We start from the raw sequence: 27,000 nt of genomic DNA on the forward strand, positions 1-27,000 counted from the left end.
ATCTAATTGTGTGATTCACAGAGACCACAAAGAAGACACACAGGTTGCTTACCTGTAAGTGTAGTTCTTTGAGTGGCCTTCTGTGAATTCACATGAACCTGTCCATCCTCCCCACTGATGTGACTTGTTTCCTGTGGTTCTTGAGGTGCTGCTATGCAGCATCTGTAAGAACAGAGGGAAATAAGCGGGAATGCTGGGTATATATAGGGTGGGTGGAGCTACTGCCAGAAATCTTGCCTAGCTATTCTAGAAGGTTCCAAGGATGCTATGTGGAGGCATAGATAAACCCAATTGTATGAATTCACAGAAGACCACATGGAGAACTACAGTTACAGGTAAGCAACCTGTCATTAGCCTTTTATTAATAATAATATTACATTTATTATCTTTAGATAAATCATCATATAATGTGTAAATTTACAGTGCTTTATAAATAAATAAATAAATAATAATAATAATAATAATAATAATGTCAAGGAATAAAAATTAGGCACAGTCATCTCACTTATGACAAAGCAATTTACCTGTATCAGCAAAAAATGAATAAATTGCTGTTGAATACCTTTCAAGAGTTTTAAAAACTTGCACAGCAAGTGAATTTCACTGTCTTTCAAAAATTATGATCATGAACATGGTTAGTGTGAGCATTGAGTAGACATTTGTGAGGGCAATGAAAACAAATAGCGGACTTGTAGAAGAGCCTTTCCTATTTCCATGATGGCCCAGCAGCTTGACAATATGTCTTTTATTATCCCAGTTGGTAGATCTCTGTAAAGCATTTCCCAAAATGTTTCAGTAATATCAGAGCAGCATGTTGAATTCTGTGAATCAAGTACAAAACATGACAACTAAGTTACTGAAAGGTTTATTGTCTGGCTCAGGTTTCACTCTTCATTTGAAAGGTTTTTGACAAGCTGATTTCACTGTTAGAGACGAAGGCATAAAGTGCAGTGACTCACTTCAGCATGGCATTTCTGTGATGGAAAGATGTGTCGACAAAATGTACAGTGATCATCATTTTCAAAGAAAAGGCAAGGTTGTTTTCCTGTTCAGCGTGAAGAAGCCAATACAGATAGGAGGAGACACAGTGATTATTAATCCCAACCAGCTGTTTCACTGCATTATTTGTGTGATTAAAAGCAAAGTGGAATTACAATTGTATTTTGCCTGTGAACTAGCACTGACACTGACATTACTTTTTGGTGACATATCAATGAGGAAAAGGTACAAAGCATCCTTGATCCCTATGCTGGAAACATATTGAGTCTGTTTATATGCATTTTCCCATGAGCCTTGTTAATAGAATTGATGGGAGTTATCTGTTTTACCATGTTATGTGGTCTCAGTCTGAAACATTTAAAAACATATATTAGTGCTGTATCCAGTAAGTTTTAAATGATCATAACAGACAAGTGATTCTTGTAGTATAGTGCGCCCTTGCTTTATGTGGGGACTCCCCCACATAAAGCAAATACTACCTATGCTCGAGCCCCATTTAAATGAATGGGGCTCGTGCATGTGGCGGCACGGCAGCGCACACACACCACGGGCACGCACCCCATTAGTCCCTATGGGACACGCTGCCCCCTTCTCCTCACGCAGCTTTTAACGTATGCTGAAAGCTGCATAAAGCGCACCCACATATGACGCAGGTGCACTGTATTTGATGGGTACAACATGGTCACTGTAAAGGAGGATGAACTCTTGTGGTGCACATCAAGTACATCATTGGTCAGTGGTATGGGAAATGACACAATGACACCCCAGTTTTGCTTTCTGTCAAAAGGAACAAAGTGGGCCTCATTTTAAGCAGACACAAAATTTACGTACTATCCCACTGATGATGGCAGGGGGATTGTTTCCTTGGCCATGCAGTGTGCTTAAGTAATGAGGAGGCTATTGAGCAAAAGGCCAATCTCTTATTTGTTATTATTTCATTGGACACCATGGACCCTTCCTTTCTAGAGGATTGACAGCAGCTTTATGTGTAGGTACATAATTTTTTCTTTCACCATATTCGTGACAAGTTGTGTTACAACTTCAGCAAAATATACTAGATAAAGTGGCTGAACTTTATTTATGTATTTATTTATTGGCTGTTTTATATCAGCCAAGAGCAGGGAACTTTCTAGATCAAAAGAGCTGCTACATATGGAGGATCAGTATACATAGTGAACCATTGTATGTTAAAATCAACCTCATAAGACATCTACTAGTATCCACTGCTGAATGGCATCATAGTTTCACATTTGTTTATCAGTTCCAGTGCTGGTGTGTTAAGCTGCTGCCTATGAAATGAGGAAGAAAATTGGGTTGTGGTAGACAACAACCTTGTTTCATCCTGTATGGTTTTAATCAGACGGGTGTGAAGGTGCTGGGTATGGAATGAGAAAGAAAATTGGTTTGTGGTAGACTGAAACCCTGTTATCCTGTGTGGTTTTCATCACTTCTTTAATGATTTTCTTAAATAAAGAAACCTTATATGCAGCCAATACAATACAGATTGTATTAGATTATACCTATTCAGTGAACAGGCAATTTGGCAGAGATCATAACTGAATATTTGATACTGAAAACCTGTATTTAAGTATGTGTACAGTGGCTGCCATTTTCCCAAGACAGTTGTTCTTGTAAAGCAGGGGTGTTCGGGAGTTTCTGTGTGTTAGGATGAAACTACTATTATTTCTTCAGAATCAAACACTAATGTGTCTAGCTAATTTTATTTTTTTAAAAGGTACTTCATGTACTGAACAGATGGAGACATGAAGGCAAAGGCTCATCTTTTGTGGGGCACCAATTAGTCTAGGTCTCAAATGGTCAAATTTGGTCCAGGCTGGCTAAAATAATTATGAGAGATGAAACTCAGGAGAAGAAAATGGTGTCTGTGTTGCCAGTTGAGAAAGCAAATATTTTCTATTTTTTTTTATATAGTAAGTCACCAGAACTGCAGTAGGGAATGCCAATAAATCTTTGTTTATTTGGGTTTTTTTAAACTGCACAACTCAAGCATGTGATCTACTGTAAATTTTTATCTGTTTTCTTTTTTCTTTTGAAATATCCTAACTCTTAAGTGAAAAATTATGTGTACCTTAAAAGAGTAAAATAGCTGCAGTGATAAGAATTTGTGCTACATCTACACACTTTAAGGATGGGGGGATGAAGTAGCTATATTAGATTAGATTGTACTGTAATAAGGGTTGTAAAATTTTATTTTATAAAATAAAGCATTCTTTCCCTTAAGTATGAGTTTCACTTGACTGTTTTTCTTCTCAACAGGGTATGCTATTAAAGAGAAGTGGCAAGTCGTTAAATAAAGAGTGGAAGAAGAAATACGTTACTCTTTCTGATAATGGTGTACTAACCTATCATCCAAGTTTACATGTAAGTATACATGTATTTTATAGTTTTCAGATGGTAGTACAAGTATAACCAAACCTGTTTGATTAATAATAATTCTATACGTAAGAAAAAATTAATGCCTAATGAATGAACATTCTTTGAAGTATGTTGTTTTAATCAAACTTACTTTGAGCATACAATTGAAAAACAGTCATAGAATGTATAATGTAGAAATGAGAGGAGGATAGTCCTACTTTAGAGAATGAAATTTGATGGAAAGATCACACTACATCTCTCCTTCCCACCATAACTCTAAAGCATGAGTACATATTTTGGACTCCATTTAAAATTGATACTTGCTTTACTTTTCTAAGCAAGAAGATTCTTAGATTAAGGAAAGAGTACAATTGTACAATTTATACCATAAATGTTATATTTCACTTTGGTTATGCATGTTTAATAGCATGTCACTTCTCCTTCCTTTGAAAATATTAAGAATTTATCTATAGAACTAATCTGATGTTAGAATCCTTTCCACAAAACAAAACCCCAAAGTATTTTCTCCTTCTTTGTGTTAATTGTCAGTAGAGTTTTGGTAACAAAAAAGACAGCAGGCATATTGTGATAGTCCATTGTCACAGTTCTCTTACAGGGCAGCAGCTCTTTCCTTCACCCCCTGGTATCTATAGATCAGGAGTTTTTAAAAATGTTAAAAATGTTAACTCTAGGATTCCCTAGTCACAAAATGGTGTTGGTTGCAAATGGAGTTGGTTATACATGGGTGGCTGAGGTAGAGCCACACATATCCTTAAACATAATTGAATCCCATGAGATCTGTTTAGTATATATGTACACCCATACCTTAAAGAATTTTCTTTTTCATGACCCTCATGCCTGCCAAAATATTTTTACACACTCCAGTCATTCTTTTTCCCATCTCATTTCAGATTAACTTCCTCCCTATTCCCCACCAAACTGCTAGGATTTATTTTCAGGTTTACTCTCTGCTCCATCACTTACTTCTTCACTAACAATTCTGCTCTCTTATCCTCATTTTCTCTATTACTAGTTTGTAATTGTTACCGTTATTAAATATCCTTTTTTTCCTAGCTGTCATCTATGCCACCTCTGGCCTTTCCTTTACAGTTCAAAGAACAGTTGCTTGTTGAGGAAAATCAAGGGGAGAAAGGAGAGGGGTTGAAGGAGCACTAAAGTGTACGTGCTTCCTGTTTTTGTAAATATAAGTGCTAAGATTGTTAAGAGCTTATTAAGATTGTGACTGAACTGCAGTGCCAGTCTTATTTACTTAGAAGTAAGTCTCGCTGTTTTCAGTGGGGCTTTTATACACCGAAATATGCGTGTGGAGTTGCAGTCAAAATTTGGCTTTTACTAGTTACGAAGTAAAGAAATCGCTGTGTGTTGCCATTGCTGTCCTCTGATGCTGAGAGAATATGACTTGCTCAAAGTTGCCTAGTGGATTTCCATGGCTGATATCGATTTGGACCTTGGTCTTCCAGAGTGCACCTTGCTGCCAAAGATAAGCCATCCTTAAATCTCTTGGGTGAGAATTGCCCAAGGTTAGGGCCACAGGAGGGCCCTTTCTTTAATGCTATCTGACATTATTGATATTAGAGGCAGGCCAGTGGATAGCTCTTTAAAAGATTCTCTTAAAACATGTTCAGGTTCATATGGCTGTATGGTTCTTCAAACTTCTTGGATCAACAGTGTTTAGAGCTTCAAAGGCCAGCATTGGTGCCTTAAATTTTACCTGCAAATTACATAATTGGCAACAATCAGAGCTGATACAGAATTAGCATAGGATGGCTTGACTTTTAGCTTTGAGTGGAAATTTTGTGGCCCTCCAGATAATGCTGGAAAAGAACTCCATCCACTTTTGGTGGGGGCTGTAGTCCAAAATTTGGAGGTTACAAGTTGCTCACTCTTATCTAGCACCAACAGGGCAACAACAAATCAACCACTTTCTGAAACAGGAGAACCTTCTCAGTAATCTTCAGAAGATTTTCTACTAAAATAGCTAATATTACTATACTATCAGCATCTGTATTAGAGTACTGAAAAGTGGCCAATATAATACCACTATTTTATAAAGGGCCGGGGGGGGGGGGGGCAGGAAATTGTAAGTAAGTTAGATGAATATATGTGCCAGGTAACATTGGCGGAAGGTATAATATGTTGTACATATAAAAGTTGTATCTAAAAAGAATCAAAATGGCATTTGCAAAGATACTTCCTGCCTCACTAGCTTTTAAGAATTATTCAGAACTCTTGATAAGCATGTGAATAAGATTAATCTGGTAGACATTATTTATTTGGGCTTCCAAACATTTTTTTAAAAACAAAAAAGTGCTCATAGTATCTCAACTCATATAATATTATACAAGATTGTATATTATACAGTAATATACAGTAGAAACAAGTTCATGGTGTAATCAGTAAAGGAGAGGTTACTGAAGAGAGTCACAATACACCCTTTGGCCCTCTGAAAGACTCCAACATTTTACTTCTATGTGTGGGAGGGGATTTGCCTTTCATATATAAAAGGGCTGACATTCTGATAGGATTCTGGCTGCTTGAAGGTCTTGGTCTCCAAAGAATCCACTTCTACCAACCTCACTTCCATTCCATTCCAAGACTTACTTTCCCCCCTTCTTTTCCATTCTTTGATTGTTCTTCCTCTTGTTGCTCTGACCAGAGCTCTGGAAAGTCCTTTCTATTTCGAGCCTGCCTAATATTAAATCAAAAGTGGCACATGTCCTCCAGTTCTAATTGGCAGAAAAGACAGCAAAACTTTATGCTTTATTAAATTTGACAGAAGGGAAAAACAGCAAATCTAACGTGTTCTAATGAATCCTAACAACCTAGTTCTCTAAATTATTGTTCTAGCATCCGCATTAATTGTAGGATTTTCCCTAATCAAGTTAGGTAGAACTTACTAGAAAAATCTTGTGAGTTAATGTCTTGATGAGTGAATTTACTAACTAATACAAATTTTAGGCAAAAGTGGGTGAAGAGTTCCCACCACCACCTTTCTCAAAATACTAGAATCTAGGATCTTCAATTTATGCAAAAGGCTTTGGATAGTGAACTCTATAAAATTCACAATTAAATAGTGGAATTTACTACAACAAGATGTAGTTATGGTGACCAACTTATGTGACTTTAAAAGGGAACTGGATACATTTGTGAATGATGGAGCTATCAATGGCTACTAGTCAGGATGGATAAACTGTATACTCAGTCCAAGTGTCAGATGCTCCTTTTGAGGGCTCCTGATCATAAAAGGTTTTCTAGGCCTCTCCCCCCTCCCCCCAGTGTGACAGTGAAGCAGCCATGTGTGCCAGTTTGAATCCAGTGTCATTGAGTGAGGGGCAGCGAGTGAAAAGGGGCGAATCCGGGATGGGGCAGAGGAAATCCTGGGCTGAGACAGGAGCCCTTGACTACCAGAACGGAGGGCCCGAGTGGGAAGATGAGGAGAAAGAAGGTCTGATAAGTAAGGAGGGGCCAGTCCATGGAGGGCATTGAATGTCGACAGCAGGAGCTTATACTGAATGCGGAAAGGGAGAGGGAGCCAGTGAAGGGATGCCAACACAGGAGAGATGTGGTCAGAGCGGTGGGTGGAAGTGATGATGCGTGCAGCTGAATGCTGGACAGAGATTAAAGGACGGAGGTGAGAAAGAGGAAGCCCAGCCAGGAGGACGTTACAGTAATCCAGTCGTGAGATCACTAGGGCATGGACCAGGATCTTGGCAGTAGAGGCGGAGAGATATGGTCAGATTTTGGCAATATTGTATAGAAAGAATCTACAAGCCTTGGCTGTGGTCTGGATCTGAGGGATACACGACAGAGAAGAGTCAAAGATAAAACCAAGACTGCGGGCTTGCTGGACTGGTTGAATAGAAATGTTGTCCACAGAGACAGAAAAGGAGTGTTGAAGGGTGGGCTTAGGAGGAAAGGCAAGAAGCTCCATCTTGGACATGTTGAGCTTCAAACGCCGATGGCGCATCCACTGTGAGACAGCTGTGAGGCAAGACGAGACTTGCTGTTCAAGCCTTGGAGAAAGGTCAGGGGCAGAAAGATACAGCTGGGTGTCATCAGCATACAGATGGTAGGAAAAGCCAAGAGCGCTAATGAGTTTTCCTAAGGACAGTGTGTAGAGATTGGAAAACTTTTGTTGTTGTTGTGTGCCTTCAAGTCATTTTTTGACTTATGGTAACCCTAAGGTGAACCTATCAAGGAGTTTTCTTGGCAAGTTTCTTCCGAGAGGATTTGCTGTTGACATCCTCTGAGACTGAGAGACTGTAACTTGCCCAAGGTCACCCAGTGGATTTACTTGGCTAAGCCGGGATTTGAATCCTGGTCGCCAAAGTCATAGGCCAACACTCAAACCACTATGCCATGCTGGCTCTCATTTGGAGAACTATAATATATTTATTTTCAGTGTTAGTTGGTTGGTTAATTAAATCTATGTATAAGAAAAGATATTTATTCCATATGAAGTTGTTATTAATGGCCATCAATTTGACTTCAATTTACGGAGACCCTATGAATGAGAGACCTCCAATTTACCTTATCATTAACAGCAGTGAGACATATCTTCTCATGTTATGGTCAAAGCACAACAGCCTCAGTTTAGTTATCATGGCTTCTAAGGAGAGTATGAAGTAACAGAGAATTAATATTTTATTGGACCCCATGTTTGATCCATGCAGTGGAAGCATTTGCTGAACAGAATGGCACTCAGAGGAGATGGTGCAGTGCTTTCCTCATTCTGCAGACTTTCTTTTCTGTGCCACCCTCTCATGCTTTTCTGGAGGGATTCCTAAGTCCACTGGAGCAGATTTGGGGGAGCATATGGAGCAACACGGTGAAGAGAGAATGGACAAAAACTGCCTTCTTCTTGGTTTTTCTAGTGGAAGTGCATATCTGGATCAAAACTCTTCTGAAGGATCAGTGTAGATCTGGATTAAAGATGCCATTTCTGTACCAAACACAGTTAGGAGATTTCTGTGGGATATTTTTTAAAATACCTCATTTTATTTTCGAAAGGTTGCCTGCCAATACATGCTGAACATGTCTTTACAAATTTAAACTGAAATTATCATTGTTGTCAGGAGGATATAATGGCAGTGTGTGTAATTACATGGCCACATTCAGCAGATCTCAAAGATACGTGTTTTGACCAAGCTTATAATACAATTGTAGGTTTCCTAAGGTCTTTCATGGAAAGAGATAATGTTTTTTATTTCCAGGTGTGCCTGTGGCCCCAGTAGAAACCAATCAAGGTGCGATTTATGTTCATTAAATGCTTGTCAAAACTGAAAAATTTTCTAATCAACAGCAATCTAGCTGAAGCCTCCTCAATGGCTGGGAGTGTCGCCTCTGCAGTATCGGCTACTTGCCTGTTACAACTCTAGGCTAGAAATCCGCTGATGATTACATTAGGCTAAGCTGCGAAGTAAATGAACCATATCTTATTTAGGTGCAACTAGCTTCAGTGTAGTTCTGCCCTGCAGGGCACTTTATAGCATTTTATGGCTTTAAAATTAGTGTAGCTTCCCATTTGCTGCAGGGTGCTGCATGTTATGCCTTTGAACTCCATAAGCAAGGGGAAGGGGGTCTTTGTGTCCTCCCCCTTGTTTTCTTCCCCCTGCATTTTAGCAGTTTTATTTTGCATCTTTTTCAGACGGCATTTTGCAATAAAAATGTCTGGCTACCCTCTGTACACAGCAAAAGTAGAGGCATCAGCATTTGCCAGTTAAAACACATAGTTTTTGTCATCAACAATAGATTTGCAGATTATTAACCAGTTTTTCCAGGGTTACCAACTCTTTCTCAGTGATAAAATCATCTTTTGAAAGTAGATACTATATTTACTTGTAATTTGTTTCATTCTGTAGTGTATAGTTAGTATGAATTAAAATATTTTTTTAGTTTACAATAGACAAAGAAACTAAAAACATACAATCTCTTGTTATGCAAAAACATTTCACAGAGTTAATGTGATAAAGGTATGAAAAGACCATTAAACAGAAATAATTAAGACCAATTAATTTAACCCATATAGTCTGTGCCAAAATAGGTCGTTAATTATCAGAATAATGAAAGGCAGTAAATTCTGTTTTGCCAAAACAAATTGAGATAAGGAGACTTTGAACAATTGTGCTAAGAAATAAAATAACATGATAGAAGTCCAGACTTTTGGCTGCTTTCTGAGTAGTTGTTTATAAGATTTCTTTTGGGTCTGTCCATATTGAGATCTTGATGAGAATAGCTAGAGTTGGAACCATTGTGTTGGATTCTTACAGGTATTACACTGTCTTAACCACACCCATTGTAAAGAATTTTTTTCAGTGCATCTCTATTTTACCAAATCAACAAAATAAAAGTAGCGAAAATTGTTGGCTCTGTGTGATTTCAAAACTGTCCAGCAGGGCACAGTATGAAACAATGCAAGGTAAATACTTCCCATGCCAGAACTAGTTAGAAATCAGAAAACCTATTCTGCATGTCCCATAAGACATTTAAGCACGAGAAGTCATGCGTATGTTCTGTGGTTTCTGAACTGTTCAGTCTTACATGCTTTGGCAGTGTTAACCTCTGATTCGGCAGTGCTTTAGTAAAGCCTGAGTAAAGCTGTCTGAGATCAGTAATGTAGCATGTTATATCTTTTCTGCACTGTTATAAATGTAACCATAGAAGATATGGAGCATGGAGTAATTTGATTTAGTTCAAAAAAAATTACAACTCATTATTCTTAGCAAATATGAGTGTTTTATTTTATAGATAGACCGAATGCATTCTAAAATCTTACAAATGAATGTCAAGGATATTTGACTGTGTGGTTTAAAAGTAAGGGCTGCAAATTGACATCTGCTATCATCTCTGATTTATCAGCGTCTACTGGTACTTTTTTGCTCTTTTCATTTATTTCTTCCTCTTCTATCTTGATATGGGAGAAAGAGGCTTATTCTCCTCCTGTTCAGGGAACTCTGAGAATTTTCCCTGTCTTCACAAGGAAGGCAAATTACACACCCGTCCATTGAGTTGTATGAATTTGTTCATTGCATATAAGGTTATTTCCTTCAGTGGAAGCTTCTATGAATGTAAATGGGAAGGAGGATATTTTCACAGATAGCACCTTTCTCCTGCAGTGTCTGTGCAAGACTTTTTATTTGTATTTATTTGCTGAAGTCTTGCACGTCACATTTTCACCTGACATGGGACAGAAGACATGTCTCACAACAAGGGCGTAAAACAAGATATAACTAAAAACCTAATAATATAAATGTAAAAAAAAACAAATCAGGTATAATGTTGAACTGCCAATAATTTTTAAATAGTATAGATTCATTTTCAAAGACATAACCCTAAAGATAAAAATGCATTATACACCTCCCATTAAAAAAAAAACCCGACCCATTCTGCACAGCTAATGTATATACTTAACTATAAGTCGACTTCATGTATAAGTCAAGGGCAAGTATTGGGGGGAAATTATGGATTTTGATATGATCCTTGGATAAGTCCAGGGTAAAACTTAGGGACATGCAACAAAGGATCTAAATGATGAAGCAAAGGAAAACAATGCCAAAGAGCCTACAAAATTATGGCAGGCATAACTCTTTCTGCTCACTCTTAAGGCTGGATGGAAGAGAGAGCAAAAGGAGGCCAGTGCTTCCATGCCAGATTGCACTCTTGTCTTTCACCAGGGGTGGTTCCCTTTTTAAAAAGGGTTAAAGTATAGAACTTACATTGACCTGTGGATAAGTTGACCTAGGTTTTTGGGGTCAATTTCTTGACTAAAATTTCTAGACTTATACATGAGCAAATACAGTAGTTAATTGCCAAATGCCTATTTAATTCAAAACGTGTTTACTTGCTGGCAAAAGAAAAGCAGAGAGGGGGCCAGCCTCACCTCCTGTGGGAAGGGGTTTCACAGCCTGGGAACAGACACTGAAAAGGTCCTCTTACAGGTTCTGATCAAATGGACCTGTAATAGGAGTGGACTTCTGAGAAAGCCCTCCCCTGAGGATTTTAAAGACTCAAGCAGGCTCATACAATCTTTCAGAAAATCTGGAGCTCAACTATGGGCTGAAACAGACAACCCAGTAAAGCTGGCTTCTCGCTAGCTTGGGAATGTGGCGTTTAGATGTGCCATGCCCCCGAAGCTGGACAAAAGCCATGCCAGCAATTACATGCTGGCCTGCTTCTACCCAGCTTGGGGGGTGTGGCGCTTAGATGCCACACACCCTGGAGCCAGCAAAAAGCAGCTTTTTCCACCCGAAATAGGAGTGGATCTTTCCACTTTTATTTGGAGTGGAAGCTGGCTGGATTGGGGCTGCACATCTGTTTACTGCAGCCCCAATCCAGCCTAAATGGGTCTGCTCCAAGCTGCCCCATTGGGGCCATCTGTTTTGCCCCTATATCAAGCTCTTTGAATTGTGCCTAAAATGGACTGCTATCAGTGTAGTTGTTTAAACAAAGGCATTTATTTTCCTAGTAATCAGCTCCAGTTAGCACTCTGGCCACACCTTTTTGGAAGTTTCCAGTTTCACAGACTTCCCCATATTATAATAATACAAACTGGATGTAACCAAGGCACATGTCACGTTAGCCAAATCTACATCTACATGAATAGGCTCCATTGCATACTGACTTTAACTGTGCAAATGAACTTCCAAGGAATTTGGGTTAGAGCTGTGTCCAGGTATATATCCAAGCTATACACCTGAGAGTGTAACCCATCTAGCACAGGCTGAATCTCTATTATCTGCTTAAGAGGAGCATTTCTGTCTCATCTGGATCAAGCTTCATTGTGTTTGCCCTCATCCAACCAATTAATGGCAGATATTAGTTTAGCACCAAAACAGCTTCCTTGGAACTAGATGAAAAGGAAAGAGAAAGTTGGCTATCATTTGCATGCTTACACCAAACAGTAGAACTTAAGACAGCCTCTTCCAGCAGTTTCATGTCTATATTGAACAGTGTGGAAAACACGACTGAGTTCTGAAGAATCCCATAAACCAGTGGTCAGAGCATTAAACAATACCCCCTAGCCCAGTTTGTAGGTTTGTCCCTTCAAGAAGGGCTGGAACCACTGTAAAACAGTACTTCCACGTCCTGTCCTAGAGAGGTATCCCAGAATGATACCACAATTGATAGTATTGTAAAGCTGCCAAGAGATCCAGCAGAACCAAAAGGTAAGTCACTTACCTAGGTGACCAAAGTTAACCAGGTCTGAAACCAGATTGAAATTAATCTAGCTAAGCTAGGAATCCCTAGAGCCGCCAAGCCACCATATGCTCTAGTTCCTTGTCCAAAAAAAGAATATTGGATACTGGATGGTCTAGTATGGTGTGGCTCAGGGTGATTTTTTTTTTCAGTAACTGCCTCACCACAGCTTATTGTAGGCAGGATGGAAAGCTATTTGGCCTCAGTGAGGCATTTGCCACACTCCTAACTCAGCCAGTTCCACTCTGGCTGATTTCAAGAGCAAAGAGTAAGGGCTTTTGTGGCTTTTACCTCTCCAGGGATCCTGTCCACATCCTCAGGCTGCACAAATTGAAATATATCGAGTAACAGAACAAGGAGATGCTAATATTGCATCTGGTGGATCTGTATCTACTACAGCATCCAAGTCAGAGTGGGTTTGAGCAACTGTGTCAGCAAAATATCTTTCATATTCTTCACAGCATGCTCTTGAGTGATCTTGTGGGGCAGAGTGTAAAAGACCACTTGAGACATCTCCACTGGATGACACTGTGCAGATATTCAGGAGGGATATTGACAAGCTGGAATGTGTCCAGAGGAGGGCAGCCAAAACGGTGAAAGGTCTGGAACCCATGCCCTCTGAGGAACAACTTAGGCAGCTGGGTATGTTAGCATGTGGAAGAAAAGGTTAAGAGATGATATGATAGCTGTGTTTAAATATTTGAAAGGATATCATACTGAAAAAGGAGCAAGCTTATTTTCTGCTATTCCAGAAATAGGACACAGTGCAGTAGATTCAAACTACAGGAAAAGAGATCCCACCTCGACATTAGGAAGAACTTCCTGATGGTAAGGGGCTATTCGACAGTGGAAATTGCTGCCTTTTGAGTGTGGTGGGGTGTCCTTCTTTGGAGGTTTTTAAACTGGATGGCCATCTGTCAAATGTGCTTGTGCATTCCTGCATAGTAGGGGATTGGATTGGATAGCCCTTATGGTCTCTTCCAACTCTTTATCATTCTATTATTCTAACCCTAACCCTAACAGTTGGAAGAGGAAAAGATTCTAGTCTAGCTGCTCAAAGCAGTGCCTACTTTCCATTTCTCTACTGTGGCTGGATGTAGTTGCTGATCAGTGGGGGAAAACATATCTTACTATAATATCCTTCCATTTGATAGCTGGATTACAGATGGAGGAATAAGAGTAAAATATCACAGAAGTTGTGGGCTTGATGTAACCTCTGGGTTGGATGGTACAAGTTGGGGGAGGAAACAAAAATAGCAAAAAGAGAGTTGGGGTAGTTGTCATTGTGCCAGCAGCAGAGTTAACTTCCAAAATGTAGATCAGAGTGAATGGGAGCAAAGCAGATGGCTCGGACTGCTGTGACTGCACGGTCCGCTCCCAAAGTGGGCTGCTGCCACGGTCCCAAGCCAGCTGCCACTAGGAGCTGGATTTAAACTGCTCCCCACCCCCCATCAGATTCATGCTGTCTTTGTTGGCCTTGGAGCAGCTTCTGGTCTCTTTGGGGATGTGTGTCATGTAAATGCCATGCCAGCAAAGTGGTTGGAAGCTGCTTCTTTTGGTCCGTGTGTTTCTATTTTCACAGCAAACTGTGGCTCAATATTTTCTTTCAGCCACAGATTAGACTCTTTTCTTGGTCAGATGGTGCCAGCTCAGACCCCATCCTTGTATAGGTGAAATCAAGATTGATTGATTGATTGATTGATTGATTGATTGATTGATTTGCTCTGTTGCGTATCACACCACAATTGCTTGTGTTGACCCATATTTGGCATTTTAATGGCCATTTTCCTCACTCAGAAAGAACCTTTTTGGAGCTCTTTGCTTTCTCATGTGTTGACCACCCTACAATTTGGTGTCATGTGCTAACTTGACCCAGTGTATCAACCTGAATATGAAGCATTAACTAGCAACTAGAACCACCTCTGGCCTGAAGGTCTAATTGCCCTTGACTTTTTTGTTGGGGGATATGTTCCAGCATTGAATGCTTCCATTGATAGCTTCCATATAAGTTTATAGATGACTGTATGCCCCCCCCCCATACACACACTCCCTTATTCACTTCTCTGAGCTGATCCACTTTTTGTGCAAGCCTGGCTTTTTCCAAAGCATGTTGTATCTGGTGTCTTCATGCCACTAGGTATTTCACCTTGCAGTCTGGCAGCCATCACAAACTCTTCTGTTATTACTGATAATCAGGTTTTCTGATTATTCCATGAGCTCCCACTCCCAGATGAGAAAATATTTTTCATCTCCCACAGAATTTATCTATTCTAATTCTAAGTGATCATTCCTTCATGCTAGGAGTGATACATTGCTTTCCCGAGTCCCTAATTTTGTGTAGCTTCAGAACAGCACATTTCTGACATATCTGCAGAGATCTCATCAACAAACATTTCTGCCTGCCAAAGTTCTCTAGATTACCATACCTGGCTTTCTCATGTCCCTTTTGGAGGAGTTCTCTTCCTCAGAAGAAAGGCCTGGATGACATGCCCCAGGTGGAAGTTCTGTTAGAGAAGGCAAGGGAATTCCAGCTGGCAATGCCTGTCTAGTGATGGGAGTCCAAAGCAGAGCCTGGACTCTCCAGATGAGAAGGATTTAAAAGACGACCTCTCAGGAAAAGGAGGCATCTGAAGGTACAGGACACCAGAGAATGAAATGCAAGACTCCAAAAGAAGATGCATCAGGAATAGCTTTGTATAGATGACTGTACTTATGTGAGGCAGTTTCTCAGTTGCTATGCTGTTAAAAAACTATTTATCTCAGGAGCATGTGCTAAGAACAGTTTGACTCTCAGTATTCCATGGATTGTCCACTCTCAGTATTCCATGGATTCCTGTTTGATTAAATACCCTTGTAAAGTTGACCTTCATAATCCACTGGCCTATCCTCTGGCTGCTTTCTGCTATAATTGACAATGTGGTAGGCTCAGAATCCATACTCAAACAAAAATATTTTGGTTGGCCCAAAAAAATTATCACTGCTTTGTGGATTTTGTATGTTACAGTATTGTATTTTGCTCCATGGCCAAAACAGGTGCCCCTGGATATGAAATCTGGTAGGATGTTATTCAATCTTGACTTGAGTTCCGACAGTCTTAGTTGCCCATTTTGTTTTCTTTCTGTTTTCTTTTCCATGCGCCAGCCTTGACCTAGCTTTTTGGGCTTTCTGTGTCAACACCCCATAGGACTATTGGGCATTTACAGACAGAGTCAAGGGAGCAAATTTGGGTTCAAGGAAACAAGTACATATCCACCACTTCATTCCACCAGTCAGAGAGTAATATACGCAGCACTTAGTGCAATACACCTGCATTCCATTTACACCTCCACTATTTATTCTGTATGCTAAATATAGGCATTTACACTACAGTTTTGCATGTCTGCTGTATTCCCCCCACCCCATCATTTCTGGAGGTTCAGAGGGATTCTTCAGAGAAGCATGGATGGTCATGGTGAGATCTACAGAAGAATCAGCAATACAGAAAATGCATGTCTTACAGTGCTGTGCTAGATGCATTTAGCTCTCACAGAAGTGAATTTTAGTAAGAAATGCTGGGAGCCCATTTCGAGACATTTCCTATACATTTTCTTGTACAGAGAGTTGCAAAATAGTTAGTAGGCTCCACTAAATAACTGAATTTTGGAGGCATCCCAGCTGTCTGTCTGTCTATCTTCATGCTGATCTCTTTGAATCCAGATGTCAGTTTCAGGTTTAAATGGTGACATGCTGAAATAACATTGTCAGAGAAAGAACAGAATTATTTCAGCCACTGGAGATTAATGTGATTTCTGCAAGACTGATGTTTTGAAAAGAAAGGGAAACATAGGGGTGTTTTAGAGCATTGAACGCAGAATATAAAATTATGTTTATGTATGCGCTTGCATGTATGCTGTGGTTTGTAATATGTCTTTTTATTGTTCCATTATCCTCCTAAATATACACAACGCTTCTCTTTCTAACAAAATTCTCTTTTTCCTATTTGCTTTTTATAAATCTAATACATACATTTAAAACCTATTGGATGAAATTCAGCAGAATAAATTGAGATGGTTGTAGTATCCCACTGCATCCTATAATGGGGATTAAGCAATATAAATAGTAAAAAAAAAAAAAATTGGGCACTTTTCTCACAGCTATTTATGAGATGAGCAGTTGCAGTAGCAGTTTCATTTATATACCGCTTCATACCATCTGTAAGCTAATTGCCCCCAACAAGTTGGGTACTCATTTTAGCGACCTTGGAAGAATGCAAGCCAGAGTCAAGCTTGAGTCCTGGTTGGTATTGAACTCAAAACATTATGGTTTGTGAGTGAGTGTCTGCAGTACAGGCATTTAACCACTGTGCCACCAGGGCTCCTGGTGAGGACTAGTTCAGCATCTGTTGAGCTTTTGGAGTGGGCAGCAGTCACATGTAGTCAGATTATCAGATCAACACCACTGTGGTTTGCACAAATGCCAAGGGTATCCTCAGGAAGTAAAGCAGTGGCAATCAATACGGTGAGTGTATTTTAGGGATTTATTGATTGATTAATGTGTTTTGAGTTTAACTTCAGCTACCACATTGCCCACAGCTGACTAAGATGAAGTTGCCTGTTACTGCTAACTGTAGGCAATTACAGATGTATTTTGCCAGCACAAGAGATTCCATGCAGATCTTGGCTTAACAAAAATATGTGCTACTGCCAAGCAGAGGTAAAGTGTATTTTCCACATACTGTGCTGCTTACCAACCCATTGCTTTGAATTATTATTTCTGTAGGAACCACTTTGGTATTCTGAAGCCCTCGTGGTAAATATATGCTGCCCTTCCCCACCTCCCCCTTCCTGCCACCTGGCTGCCCAAATCCCCTGAAAACAGCTCCACATAAGGTAGTTGCTGTGTTAAGCTGTGCTTCTGTCAGCAAGCTGAGCGCTGCGGGTCTCTGACATGACACTCAATTGCTAGCAGGTTTCTCTCATTGCACCTCATTTGCATCTGGGACATCAATTAGCATGTTTGTTGAGACTAATTGAATGAAACTCAATCATAGCTCTTAATTGCTTGACTATGTGAAAAGAAATCACATTAATGCAGCTAATTAAGTGTATGGCAATAGATGCAACATAATTAGGAGAGGAATGTAAAAAACAAGCGACAGGAAAGGTGCAAGAGCCGTGGGGTGCAGAGGATTCAGATGTTCTGTTACCTTGATACTGACACATTTGAACAGGGGCAGTCCTTTCTTTGGTGCTTTTTTATGTCACAGAATTATGAACATGGAAAACTTGAGAAGCAAAATGTAAATGGATTTGCAATTACTACTTTTTTTCCCCAAGCTGTTGAGGGGCAGAAGCCTAGCACTTCTGGGGTGGGCCACTGTTGAGTGGGCTCTGGGGACTTGTTAAGTGCTGTTTAAAAGTACTTGGCTTTGAATTACCCTCATGTCTTGTTAAAGATCCCCCCCCCCCCCCCGGACATTTTCTGCGATCAGCAATTTCTACAACTAACATCGAGGGGAGTTTTCTTTGTAACATTTGCATATCAAAATCAGGCTTGCTGTCTTCCCTTTAACATAGCTTATTCCAGATGTCAGGGTCATCTTGATATTTTTCTGATGTGATCATACCATAACACACTGCCCTGAAGCAGCTGCTTTTATTTTGATGAGTAGTAATGTAAGCTTTTTTTCTTTCCTTTTGGACAGCCAGATGAGATGAGTGTTTTCAGATCTTGCTGCAAGGAAATGCTGCATTCTGATGTTTTCTTCTTCTGTGAAACAGTTACTGCTACATACTTTACACATATATTGAATGATCCCTAACATTCAGTAGCATCAAAACATTAAGGAATGATTTTGGCTGGTTCTTAATTTGTCTTACATTAATATGTACTATTTATATAATGTAAAATTAATACCATAGTACCATAAAATTAATGCCATAATAGCTGGTCAGTTGAACTCTTGGTTTTGACTCCGACTAATACTTAATGTGTGAGTAGAACTGTCCATGGTAAATGGATAGCTCAAGTTTTTAGCTTGTCTCTGACCAATAATAACTTTTAAAAAAAATTATACACACACTAAAAAAAATTATATGCACACTACAGTATACTGTGTTGTTTCTCCAAAAGTACCATAAAGTTATATTCTTTCTTTAACATATGCATGGTGGTTGAATGGTCTTGTCTTTGTAAAAAATATAGATATTTGAATGAAGATATATAGAAATATACGAGCCCTTCATATTCGCTAGAGTTTGGTTCTAGGATCCCACACCCCACCCGTGGATACCAAAATCTGTGGATGCTCAAGTCCCATTAATTAGAATGGCATACTGGTGTCCCTTATATAAAACGGCAAAAGGCTTGCGGTTTGGAATTTATATATTTTTTTAATATTTTCAAGCTGTGAATAAGGAATCTGTGGATAGGGAGGGCTGACTGTATTTAAAACAGACAGACACTGTAGATGTCCCCACTTGGTATTTCATGGGGGTGGCTTTGCGTTATACCCCAGTTCTGATGATCAGGAGATTAGAAGGTTGGCAGTTCGAGGCCCGAGTGATGCATGATGGGATGAGGTCCTGTCACTAGTCCCAGCTTCTGCCAGTTTAGCAGTTCGAACGCATGTGAATGCAAGTAGATAGATAGGTACCACTTCAGTGGGAAGGTAACAGTGTTCAGTGTAGTCATGTTGGCCACATGACCACCAAAGCAGTCCTTGGACAACGCTGGCTTTTTGGCTTAGAAACAGAGATGAGCAAAATCTCCTACAGTCAATTATGACTAGACATTCATGTCAAGAGACTACCTTTACCTTCCTACAGTTACACAGAGTATTTAATGCCTGTTGGAAAACAGGTCTGTTAATTACACTGTAATGACTACAACACTGGTGGAAGTGCCCACATTCATTTCTATCCATGTATGTATGTATGTATGTATGTATTGCCTGCCTCTTCCCAAGGCTTGAGGTGGGGTACAACATAGATTGCCTTTGTTGTGTGCCTCCAAGTCATTTTTCACTTATGGCAACCTAATGGTTGCCATAAGGATTTTCTTGGCAGGTTTCTGCAGACAGGGTTTTCCATTGCCACCCTTTGAGGTTGAGAGAGTGTGACTTGCCCAAGGTCACCCACTGATTTTTTATGCTTGAGTTGAGGAATCAAACTCTGATCTCCAGAGTCGTCTCCAGACCACTGCACCATGCCTGCTCTCACAACATAGATTAACTCACATAAAATGTTTTTAAAACTGTAAAAACACAGCTAAAACATTGTTAAAATACATAAACATAAGCAGCTATATTGTGAGTGTACCTGCATATGCGTGCATAAATGTGTCATATGTAATTGCATGAAAAAATATTTTACTATCCTTGCCATAAGTTGGACATGACTTGAAGGCACACAATAACAAACAACCCTTTATATATAACATTGAAACAGCTGCTTTAAACACATCCACTTTTTCCTGTTTAAATAGCAGATGTGGCCCCATGTGATTGTCTGCTTTTGAAATGTTTGTTTGTTTGTTTATATGTGCATTCATTTCATATCATGCTTTCCCCCCAAATAGGCTTTAGAGCAGCTTACAGTATACATTAAAACAGTTAAAATAATGTAAAGTATGAAAGTTTAAAAAACATTAAATAGTACATTCAATTAAAACACTATTGTTAAACCAAAACACTTAAAGTACACAATGCGTATTAAAACAAGACACTCGTATTTATTTGTTTGTTTGCTTGTTTATTTAATAAAATAATATGAAAATATAAATTACATAAATACAAAAGCTCCTTGTAGTGTATATTTAGTGTGAAGTATGGTGTACAGAGCTCTTCTTCTCAAAAATGTAAACCCACAGACCCTAAAGTGCAAATAGTTATGTGCACCTCTTAAATGACAACCATACTGCTCTAATACTGAATTTCATTTTATTGCATTGCATTGCATTTTTCTGGCTCCTGGGAAAAAATTGTTTTCTTTTGTTTCAGGACTACATGCAGAATGTTCATGGGAAAGAAATTGATCTTCTGAGAACCACAGTAAAAGTCCCAGGGAAAAGGCCACCTCGAGCCACATCAGCATGTGTACCAATTTCTAGTCCGAAAACCAATGGCTTGTCCAAAGACATGAGCACCTTACACATCTCTCCAAATTCAGGTAAGGTAAAGCCATTGGCTGCATTCTTTGATCCTATCTGTTCAACTTGTATGCCTATGAACCGCAGGGCGGCATAGAAAAATTGTGTCCCTTATATAAAATGGAAAATCAAGTTTGCTATTTGTAATTTATACTTTTTTGAATATTTTCAAGCCATGGTTGCTTGAATCCATGGATAAAAAATCTGTGGATAAGGAGGGCCAACTGTAATGACCATGGAGGAGCTACACAGATTCAACCTAGACAATGAGGAAATTGAAATAGTAAAAGAGTTGTCATACTTTGGATCAAACATTGATCAGAATGGGGAGTGCAATCAAGAGATCAGAAAAAGGCTAGAGCTGCATCCGCACTTCAGAAATAATCCAGTTTGAGACCACTTTAACTGCCATGGCTCCATGCTATGGAATTGTGGAATTTGTAGTTGTCTGACAAAGAAGGCCGAATGTCTTACAAAACTTCAGTTCCCAGAATTCCATAGCATTGAACCATGGAAGTTAAAGTGTGTCAAACTGGATTATTTTTGCAGTATGGATGCAGCCTCAGAATGGAAAGGGCAGCTGTGAAAGAAATAGCAAAGCTCCTAAAGTGTAAAGGTATACATCTGACTGTGAAAGTTAGAATCATATTCCCTGGACAGTGAGGAAAGCAGATCAGAAGAAAATCAATTCATTTGAGATGTGGTGCTGGAGTAGAGTGCTGAGGATACTGTGGACAGCTAAAAAGATAAACAAATGGGTCCTAGAACAGATCAAGCCTGAACTCTCTCTGGAAACCAAGATGATAAAGTTGAGGTTTCCATACTTTGGCCACATCATGAGAAGGTATGAGTCATTGGAAAAAACAATAATGCTGGGAAAGGTAGAGATATGTAGAAAGAAAAGAAGATTACGTGCTAGATGGATGGACTCTGTTAAAAGTTCATGAATTTGCAGGTTTTAAGCAAAGCAGAGGAGGATAGGGAGTCTTGGAGATGTCTCATCCACAGGCCAACATGAATTAAGATGGACTCGAAGGTGATTAACAGCAACAAAATAATATGATTGAAAATATTTCTTCATTGGCTTGAAGTGATGCACCTCAGTCATAGGTTGCTACATCAGTAGGAGCTAGGTCTTGATGAAGCATTCCTTTTTGTGCTGACTGGTGTGCAGAGGCGCTGAGACTTGGTTTATTATGGAGTGTTCTTTTCAGGAATTAGTGAGAGGTGGGGCAAGTAATAGGTAAAATTTCTATTTCTTTATGTTTGTCAAAATCCGAGTTTCATAATTTTCTACCTTACTCTGTTTGCAGAAACTAGGAAAGAAAGTTCATCTCCTAATTGATACATTTTTCTTCTCTCCCATGCAAGGTGTCCATGTGCACCTCTCTGTCCTGCCTCTCTAATAAGCATATGAAGCTGATTGGTAGACTTGGATATGCCATGCGATTCTGTATTGGTTTAGCTTGTTTGTTTTAAATGCCTGTGTAGAGGAGCTGTAATAGCACAGTAACAGGAAAGGGTGGTGATGGTGGTGTAAAGCAGCTGCCTTCATGAGCAAGGCTAGTCAACCTGCCCCAGTGTTTGTGCTGGGGTGTGAAAGCACTGAGAAAGAGAAAGGGAACAAGCCTACTTCAAGAGCCAGTGAATTCCTTTCTTCCATCTTTTCACCAACCATGAAAAGTAAGCACTTCTCAAGGCAACCTGGAACTAATTTACATGTGTTGTACAAATAATCTCAGGGACAGAGGTGCTCTTATGTAAAAAGTCATACAGGATTGTTGAGGGCTCTTAAGCAATATGTGGAGGTAGGAAATACCTTAGAAATAGAAGGGATACTACATCTTAGGCATTAAACTATTTCTTAAGATTCCAAACTGGATGCTTTGCAAGAAAAGAACAAGGAAAAGATTTAAGACATTTTAAAGTTGTAATGGGAGGATAGTTACAGTATTCATTAACACAATCCTATTCATGTCAATGTGGAAGTAAGTCCCACCAAGTTCATTTAGACGTGAACTCTAATTGTAATTTTGTCACCTAATTTAATCACAAAGATTCAGTGCACTTTTGCATGTGAGTCAACACTAAATGTCATGCATAGCAATTTTCTCTTGAGTCTGAAGACAGACACAATCCGCAGCATATGAGTTAATTCCCCATGCCAACCAGTTCACGCAGGATCTCAAAATCCTAATCTGTCATAACTGTTCCTCCAACCCCTCTCTCCTTGGTTTTTATTTTCCTACTTCGCCAACCAGTCAGCCAGACCTCTTTCATCTTAAACAGACAATTAGCAGCAGAAATTTAAAGCTAACATTAGAATGTCATCAAAATTAGGGGGGGAAAGAAAGAAAACAAGTAGAGTTAGAGGAAGTCTCAGAATGGGACCATTTGCCAAGCCAAAAAATGAAGACAACAAGCAGAAAATGTAATGCATAGCAATTTTGCAAGTTTTTTACTAGGTTTATTCAGCTTGTAGAGCCAGTATGTTGGACTATGACTAGGGTTCAATTCCATGAAACCCATTGGGTGGCCTTGGACAAGTCATATGTTCTCAGCTTCAAGGTAAGGCATATGGCAAACCTCCTGCGAAGAAATCTTGTCCAGAAAACCCCATGATAGGTTCACCTTAGTGTCTCCATAAGTTGGAAACCACTTGAAGGCACATGACAACAAATTATTCAGCTTACCAAGTTGAAGAAATTGTATAGAGTGGAGAAATACATATTGCAGATATCATGCAAAAGGTATTTCATGGCCCTTTATATTTGTCACTTAATATCTCCATTTCATATGTTTGGGGGGCGGGGAGAGAGGTGGGCCAGTTTTCCCTGTCAGCCAAGGCCCAGGTTCAGGCCATTAATAGATAATGATGGAATGAACCAAGTACCTAACATTCTTCTAAGGACAATGGCATGTGTACAACATACAAATCAGTACAATTTTTTTTAGGGGGAGAGTATATGTGGTACACTTGTGATATACAGTCGTCCCTCCAGATTCACAGGGGTTAGGGGTGGAGGACCCTTGTGAATCTGAAAAATTCATGAATAATGGGGGGATTAGTGCACATACGTGCATTTCCCTTCCGAAGCCTCAAACAGCACTAGCAAGCTATTTGAGGCACTGGAAGGGCAGGAGAATGGGTGATGGCCACTTCCTCCTTCTGTCCCAAGGTTTGAGAGAGATCTGGGGACCTCTCTCAAACCTTGGGAGCGAAAGAAGAAGGGTTCTCTGGCCACCTCCTCCTTCAGTCCCAAGGCTTCAGGAAGCTCAATTATTCTCAAATCCCTAGCTTTGTGAGCGTACCTCCCAGCTGTTCCCTCACTCACATGAGAAAAGCCTGGGAGGGACAGAGAGGGAGGAGTGCACATGCACACAGTTAGGGACTCCCGAATAATTGAATCCGTGAATCACAAAGCCACAAATCCGGAGAGATAACTGTATTCTTGCTAAGTTGTAGATAGGAGTACAGTTTATATGGTGTGTTTTCACAATTGTAAGAATACAATTGGTTCTGTTATTTCAAAGATATGATGTTTACCAGGAACATCACTAATGCCATTTTTACAGTGGCTTCATACAGTGTTTTCTGCATTAGAAGAATACTGTTTAACAGCCGGTTCAGGAGAAAAAAACTATGTATTTCTAGATCTAATGAGGAAGAAACATTTCTCAGAAAACAAAAAATTTCTGTCATTTGTAAAATATAGCCTTGATATCAAACAATTTAAGACATGTTATTTGGGGGGGGGGGGAATTCAGTCACAACTTAAAATGTATGAGTTATGAAATTATATAACTCTGAAATTGTTGTCTGAGTGTGCAACTGCTATGTAAAAGGCAAAATCTGTCTTGTGGATTATTAAGAAATAAATAAAAATTGAAAATCGTAATGCCTTTATAAATACTATGGTGCAATAACACTAGGTATGCTATGTAAACAAAGAAGCTTAATTTATATACCACTTCATACCGCCTAAGCAGTGTCTAAGCGGTTTACAACTGTAAGCTAATTTGCCCCCAACAGTCTGGGTACTCATTTTAGCGACCTCGGAAGGATGCAAGCCTGAGTCAAGCTTGAGCCCTTTTGCTGGTCTTGAACATGCAACCTTGTGGTTTTGAGTGAGTGGCTGCAGTACAGGCATTTAACCACTGCGCCACCAGGGCACCTGGTGTAAGAGTTCTGGTCACCACACGTGAAAAAAGAAAAGTATTTTAAAACTGGAAAAGAGACAGAAAATAATTGAGAAGCTGAATGAGCTGTCTTGTTGGGTGAGATTACTATATTTGAAACTTTGGGGCTTAAGAAAAGGGGCAAGTAATATAGCAGTAGCAAGTATATTTCTATACCGCTTATCAGTGAACTAGCACTCCCTAAGCGGTTTACAATGTATAAGCTAATTGCTTCCATCAAGCTGGGCACTCATTTTACCGGCCTACGAAGGATGGAAGGGTCAGTGGACCTTGCAGCCCTGGCTGGGATCAAACTCACAACTTGTGGCTGCAATACTGGCATTAGTGGTGTATATACAGAGGTGTATATAGGCGTGTATAAAATTATGTTCGGTTTGGGGAAAGTGAATCGAGAGAAGTTTCTCTGTTACATAGTACTAGCACCAACCCCTAACGTCTACATACTAGCTTCTGTATCAGAGACTGGGCATGAGCAGGTGAACATGAACAATAGCATTCTGTTGGCAGTTACTATAGGAGGAATGCAAGACTAGATAAGCCTTTGGTTTGGTCAAGCATCAGTCTTCTTATGGACAACATTCTTGTATTCGGGAATACTTTATCCAAAGCTCATTTTCCCTTTAAATTTAAAATATTTTTCCATATCAACTATGGACTATGAAGTAGAATAACACTTGAGACACCCATTTCTTTTTCACGTGTGTAAAAAGGAACGCTGAAAAGTGGCTCCTTTTTGCGCCTCCATAAACAGCTGGCGGCGCCGCGAGCACATCGCTGCCGCGCGGCTCCATCTAAATGCCACACAGCAGTGACGTCATAGCTGTGCGTGCCATCTGGATGGTGCCGCACAGCTATGTTGTCATGGCAGTGTGCTAGGGTTGTGCGGCATATGCATGCGTTGCCCCAAGGCAACCTTAGCACATCACCATGACGCTGTAAAGGGCCCATCTGTACAGGGCCTGTATTTTACTATTTTTACTGTTGTAATCTGCTTGGATTCCTTGAGATTAAGCGGAATATACATTATTATTATTATTATTATTATTATTATTATTATTGTGTGTTTGGTAAAGAAATATGTTTCATCATATAGAAGGGGGAAATTGCACATATGTGAAAGAACAAAAGATAAAATGTGGTCCATTGAAACCGAAACTTCCCTCTGTCTGCCTACACCTCAAACATGTGTCCTGCCCTCTGTTTGAGATTCCATCTATTCCCTTATAAAGAAATATTTGGTTCTGTATTGATAGAAAACTTGTCAGGAGGAAAATATAATTAAGCCACGTATTATACTGCCCAAAAATAACATCTGTTTGTCTTGAAGCAAAGGACCTGATCCATCCCTTTTATCAGAATATACTTAGTACAGTCCACCCTGCCCATACGCAAGGGGTTTATTCCAGGACACACATCCCTCCCCTGTGTATGGGGAAAAGAGCATATGCTCAAGCCCCATAGAAAATAATGGGGTAGACATTTGTGGGCTGCACGGCATGGGTATGTACCCCATTACTTCTGCTGGGGCTTGCCTTCCACGTAAGGTCAAAGCTGCAGAAGGCAAGCCTGCCTATGGGGAGGGCCAACGGTATATTCTGCTCATAGATATATACTATCTAACTCGATAGATGATATAGTTATCACACAGACAACATATCTGTCTTTGACCAGTCAGCCTAAGTTCAGTACCAGGAAAAATATTAAAATGGATTATATGAGAGTTTGTCAGCATGTATACTGATGACAAAGCAGAGTTGAGTAGGAGCAAGCTTAGGTTTGTCATGAACCAGTCCCACCAAACTAATCTTACATCTTTTTTTATCAGGTCACTAGTTAAGTAGATGGTGGGAATGCGGTGGATGTCATTTATCTGAATTTCAATAAGGTCCCCCCATAATATTTTGATTAGCAAATTAATTAAATGTGGAATAGATGGAAACACTGTCATATGGATCCATAACTCCAAGCTCAAAGAGTCACCATCAGTGGCTGTGCTTCAATCTGGAAAGATGTCTTGAGTGCCTCAGGGTTCTGTCCTAGGGCCATTACTCTTCAACATTTTCATCAAAGACTTGGATGATC

General features: G+C 39.7%; 1 protein-coding gene across 4 annotated transcripts in view; it reads left to right on the forward strand.

Moving 5' to 3' along the window:
- The window catches only part of LOC149305370 (arf-GAP with GTPase, ANK repeat and PH domain-containing protein 1), a 385,626-nt gene that overhangs the window by 198,184 nt on the left and 160,442 nt on the right, over window positions 1–27,000 (forward strand). For all 4 annotated transcript variants that reach the window (XM_089477938.1, XM_089477941.1, XM_089477940.1 and 1 more), the window contains 2 exons: window positions 3,277–3,381; window positions 20,570–20,738. In XM_089477938.1, the coding sequence (XP_089334064.1) occupies window positions 3,277–3,381; window positions 20,570–20,738 (274 nt within the window). The remainder of the gene's footprint in view (window positions 1–3,276; window positions 3,382–20,569; window positions 20,739–27,000) is intronic.

Source organism: Sceloporus occidentalis, unplaced genomic scaffold (assembly GCF_023333645.1).
Source record: "Sceloporus occidentalis isolate IW3139 unplaced genomic scaffold, rSceOcc1.0.p SCAF_12, whole genome shotgun sequence".
Classification (NCBI taxonomy): domain Eukaryota; kingdom Metazoa; phylum Chordata; class Lepidosauria; order Squamata; family Phrynosomatidae; genus Sceloporus; species Sceloporus occidentalis.